This window comes from Rutidosis leptorrhynchoides, chromosome 9 (genome assembly GCF_046630445.1).
Source record: "Rutidosis leptorrhynchoides isolate AG116_Rl617_1_P2 chromosome 9, CSIRO_AGI_Rlap_v1, whole genome shotgun sequence".
Lineage (NCBI taxonomy): Eukaryota > Viridiplantae > Streptophyta > Magnoliopsida > Asterales > Asteraceae > Rutidosis > Rutidosis leptorrhynchoides.
In genome coordinates this window covers 289,670,664-289,675,796 of record NC_092341.1, presented here as the reverse complement: position 1 = coordinate 289,675,796, position 5,133 = coordinate 289,670,664, and the positions used below count along the sequence as shown (strand labels likewise).

Below are 5,133 nucleotides of genomic sequence, written 5' to 3'. Positions count from 1 at the left end.
ATATATATATATATATATATATATATATATATATATATATATATATATATATATCCCAGATTTTATATGACTTTTGAATCAATATAAATTACATTACATTAGCTACACACCTACACCTACCTCATCGTCACAATCATCTATCTTTAGTGATCTATCTATATATATCTATTCTATATTTATATATTAAGAAAATATCTAAGAATATGAGTTTTAAAATCAAATCTTCGGTTATCTTCAAGACAATACTTTATTCATAAATGTTGATACATCATAGATATTTTTGATTAGTTAGATTGTATATTCTTATAATCTGCGAGTCGATGGTATATGTGAGTTACATGTATGTGTGAAAAACAACCCGTTAATGGGTACACACCCTTGAGGGTAAAGATAAAATATTGTGGGGTCATTGATAAAGGATTTGTATCCATCGCTCGCGAGTGCCATCTATATACACACACTTAATAATAACTTATGTTCAAGTCTTATAATTTACACATTTGATATAAATGACCATCATTAAAGCCGTCATAAAAAGACTACTTTAATATGACTACACACTTGATATTGATCACGATTAACTTATAATTAGTTCTTATAATGTTCACTCTTGATATAAATAAGTTACAAGACTGTATAAATTATTTAATATCAACTTCATTTGTACTTTTATTTGTATATATTTCTTTTAAAAGTATATTTAATATTAACTAAGGTTTAAGTCCCATGAAAGGGCGTGTTATAAATAATTGACCATATACGTATACGGTCAATTGTTTCTCTATATATAAACCGTTGATTACATGTATTATATTCAACTGGATTTTGAAAACTATATATGATTTTATGTATTGACACTTTTGCAAAGATTTGCATTTGAGTGATCCATTGCAAAGCGTGCAAGACAATGCCTAACTGTGATGGCATCAACTTCATCAATTATGACTATTGTATCTGAATTTGTATATATCACCAATAAAGACAAATTCTTGTGTTTTATGAAAGTTGGACGTATTTTCTTTTGCCATACTAAAATTTCCTCTTGCCTTAGTAGGAAAAACCTTATTCATTTAATCGTTTAACTTAGCCTTCATGGTTTATTACTAACTACAAAAGGAAAGTGAAATCAAATCCATAAAGTCATAATATGATGATTATAATGATGATGATGATGTCGAATGCTTGCTTTTAAAGAGATTCATTCGTACCAAAATCTTCCAACTCTCCATTTTTCACACCTATGAAGAGGTAAAATTTATGGTGCATTTAGTTGTAAGAGGATTTACTACCCAATCCTTATAGCGTTTGTTTTTGACTCAACTGATTAATGGTTCAAACACTCGTAACATATCTTTAGACAGTTTTGATAATGTAAATTTTGTCCAACTTTTATATTTATGATAGATAAATTAGATACTATGTTAAGGCCGTTCTAAATTGATATTGTAATATATAAATTAGTTGTTGTAAATTAGTTGGTATGTTAAGTATTACAAAAGAGTAGTTACCAGACTTAAGAACCATGCATGGCATAAACCTTATTTTTTTTATTTTTTAATTTTTTTTTTTTGAAAGGCGCATAAACCTTATTTAGTCATGCCTTATTGCTTTTTAAACTCAAATAACCAAACACGTATTTTTTAGAACCTCCACTCCTCCACTTTTGCATTACCAAAGTTCTCTCAGAGCACTATACAAGATTCGGAGTCGTCATTGCTCGTTCTCTAATCTCTAATTATACGTGCAAGTCGATTTGGCCTTAAATAATGTTTTTTACTTGTTGCATAACCTATCATTTTTAACGACACTAATTAATGTTAAAGTCGATAGGCACAATTTATTTGTGAATATTATTGCTGTGTTAATTGATACCTACAGCAGGCAAAGGAAGCGTACATAAATATAGCTAGAACAATCCAAAACCTAAAGGGCTAAATAATAGAGAATGTGCCCTTATAGAGATGGGCTTACAAAACATATGCATAACTATTGTAGTGCTTCAGTGGTACCCGGCCCAAATGATCCCTAGGCCCCACGCATGTAAAGATTGTAACAATAACGATGCAGGTTCGATTCTTGTTCCTGACATGCTGTAGGGGCATTTGGTGATGGTGTTTCGCCAGGCTCCAGTGGACTACGGGGGACCGCTGGATGGGTTGACATAGTCAACACAAGGCTAACATGTCCCTGCCGATACACATGTTTTTTTTTGTAACAACTATCGGCTAACATCCCCCGCAGTTGGAGTGGGTGCTGGACGAACGCTCATACTGGTGCGAAACTCGTTAAATAAAGCAGTGGGAAGGCCTTTGGTAAAGATGTCTGCATACTGATAACGGGAGGGCACATGAAGAACTCGGACATGTCCATTTATGACAAAATCACGAACAAAGTGAATGTTAATCTCAATGTGTTTGATTCGCTGATGTTGAACTGGGTTATCGGACATGTAGACAACACTAGCTTTATCACAATACACAAGAGTGGCAGAGAATAATGGGCAATGTAGTTCCCTAAGAACATTACGGATCTAACATGTTTCAACAACAATGTTCACAACACCACGATATTCCGCTTCAGCACTAGAGCGGGATGGAGTGTGTTGTCCCTAGGAGGACCAGGACAACAAACTATCACCCAAAAAACACAATAACCTGAGGTTGACCGGCGAGTGGACGGACAGCCTACCCAGTCGGCATCTGAATATGCGACTAAAGATGTAGTATTTAATGTAAAAGCTGAAGACCAAGATCAAGGGCCCACTAAATATATAGTAGAATACACCTGAGTGTAGCTAGGTGTATCTCTCTGGGATCGTGCATGAAAAAGAAGATCTGTTGTACTGCATACGAAATATCAAGACGATTAAACGTAAGATATTGAAGGGCCTCTGCTAGACTACAGTACATAGTGAGGTCCTTAACAGGATGGCCTGAAACAGTGATCTCAGTAGCATCCTTTTTCTAAGAGAGAAACATCACAGAAGCCGTGTGGGTGACAGAAATACTCAAAAAATAGTTCAGCGGGCTGAGGTCTGTCATCGAGAACTCTGTATGTAATGATGAAATAACACGCTGAAGAAATGCAAGCGTCGAAGCACTCAAGACAATATCATCCACATATAATAAAATATAAGTAGTATCTATATCCTGTTTGTAGATGAACAGGGAGGGGTCACTTATGGTGTGTTGAAAACTAACACATAACCCGCAAATCACTGAAACCAAGCCCGAAGTGCATGCTTGAGTCCATAAAGGGACTTATGTAGTACACATACATGATCCGGGTGAGTAGGGTTTAGGAAACTAGGAGGCTGATGCATGTATAAAGTCTCAGAAAGATTCCCGTGAAGAAAGGCATTCTTGACATCCAGTTGATGAACATTCCAATGTCGAGAAATAGCAAGACTGAGAATAGTCTGAATAGTATCCGGTTTAACAACCGGGCTGAAGGTCTCATCACAATCAATGCCAACCTTTAGACTACGATCTTTAGCAACAACATACCTGCTCAAAGTACCGTATGCATTAAACTTATGCATAAACAACCACATATAGCAAACTATATTCATGTCCGAAGGGCGAGGCTCAAGGGTTCAAGTACCATTTTTAATTAAAGCATTATATTCTTCGATCATAGTGTGATGCCAATGAGGGTCCTGGAAGGCACGAGAATATGTCTTAGGAGTGGGTGATGGAGTTGAGACAAGGAGATTTAGATGTTGGACGAGTTTTGTATTACCAAGGTGGTGGTGAGTAACCATAGGTAGGATGTGCATAGGTAATGTTTTGAGTGGGGGTAGCGGGTGGAGGATCAAGATAGGGTACGGGTGGAGTAGGAGATGTAGAGGCATTAGGTGGGGTAGGAGGTGTAGGGGGCGTAGGAGATGTGGGTGGCGAAGTAGTGGTGGAGCCGTAGGGAAAAGAAGTTTCGTCAAATGTGACATGACAAGAAAGGATGGTTATGTGGGTGGTGAGGTCATAGAAACGGTATCCGCGGTGGTTAGATGGTTAACTGAGGAAGATGCATGGGGTAGAGCGGAGAGCAAGTTTGTTAGTGGTGTGTATGTGGGGGTAGTAGAGGCATCCGAAGACACGAAGGGTGAAGTAATTTGGTTTGTACTTGTACAGTCTGGTGTGTGGATTATCATAGCCGATGGTAGATGATGGAAGTAGGTGTGAAGGTAAGTGACCATGTGGAGAGCCTTCACCCAGAAAGTAGGGGGAATGTGAGCTTGAAAGAGGAGGGGTGAGATTGTTGATAATACGAATCATGCGTTCAGATTTACCGTTCTGCTGAGAGGTGTGTGGAAAGGAGAAGCATATTTGGATGCCGTTATTTTGGAAAAGTTGATGCATTTGGTTATTGTCGAATTCCCCACCGTTATCAAATTGAAAAGATTTTATCTCGAAAATTGAATTGTGTTTTAACATATGTACAAAAATGAAATATTTTATCAAACACTTCAGATTTATTCTGTAAAGGAAAAACCCATAAATAATGTGAATAATGATCTTGATAAGGCTAAAAAGGAACATATATTTCATAACATTATCCCCCAAGAAAGACAAGATTTTAGTTGCAATTGTTCCTTATTCAAGTAATATTCGTTTATATTAAATAAGTGCGAAGACAAAAGGCGAAAATAAAGATTTGAAGACGGAAAGGTCCAAAATGCTCAAATGTACAAGATACAATTAAAATGGTTCAAATTATTGATGAGGAACGTCTAAAAATAACAAGAGTACAAGTTACGAAACGCAAAGTACACGATATAAAATAGTACGCAAGGACGTCCGAAAATCCGGAACTGGGACCCGAGCCAAGAAGAAACGCCCGACGCAATGGACCAAAAATATCTAGTCTACTATGCACATAAATATAATATAATATATAAATAATTATTAAAATTATTTATATTTTATATATATTTAATAAATATGTCGACGAACAAGAAGACAAAAGATATGTGAGCTGTCCAGCGTGGCCATGCGAGTCGCATGGCAAATAGGCATAAACCCATGCGAGTCGCATGAGGATCAGAATCAGGCCTGGTCTATAAATTTGCCAGTTTTCGTTCGTTTTTAACACACACCACACACACAAATACATAATAATACTCCCTAGTATAAT

The 5,133-nt window shown here is 36.4% G+C and overlaps 1 protein-coding gene across 1 annotated transcript; it reads right to left on the bottom strand.

Moving 5' to 3' along the window:
- Window positions 1–2,218: 2,218 nt before the first annotated feature.
- LOC139868845 (uncharacterized) lies at window positions 2,219–3,571 on the bottom strand. The gene is made up of 3 exons (XM_071857187.1): window positions 3,278–3,571; window positions 2,844–2,963; window positions 2,219–2,530 (listed from the first exon to the last, which is right to left on the bottom strand). The coding sequence occupies exons 1-3, from the start codon at window positions 3,569–3,571 to the stop codon at window positions 2,219–2,221; spliced, it is 726 nt and encodes a 241-aa protein (XP_071713288.1).
- Window positions 3,572–5,133: the final 1,562 nt, after the last annotated feature.

What these genes read in the sequence shown, in the direction of transcription:
- LOC139868845 (XM_071857187.1), bottom strand. Translation starts at nt 3,571, where the DNA reads ATGAATATAGTTTGCTATATGTGGTTGTTTATGCATAAGTTTAATGCA. An exon ending in ACCCTACTCACCCGGATCAT is followed by an intron (nt 2,964 to 3,277) that starts GTATGTGTACTA and finishes TTTCTCTCTTAG; the next exon opens with AAAAAGGATGCTACTGAGAT. An exon ending in GTCTTGATATTTCGTATGCA is followed by an intron (nt 2,531 to 2,843) that starts GTACAACAGATC and finishes GAAACATGTTAG; the next exon opens with ATCCGTAATGTTCTTAGGGA.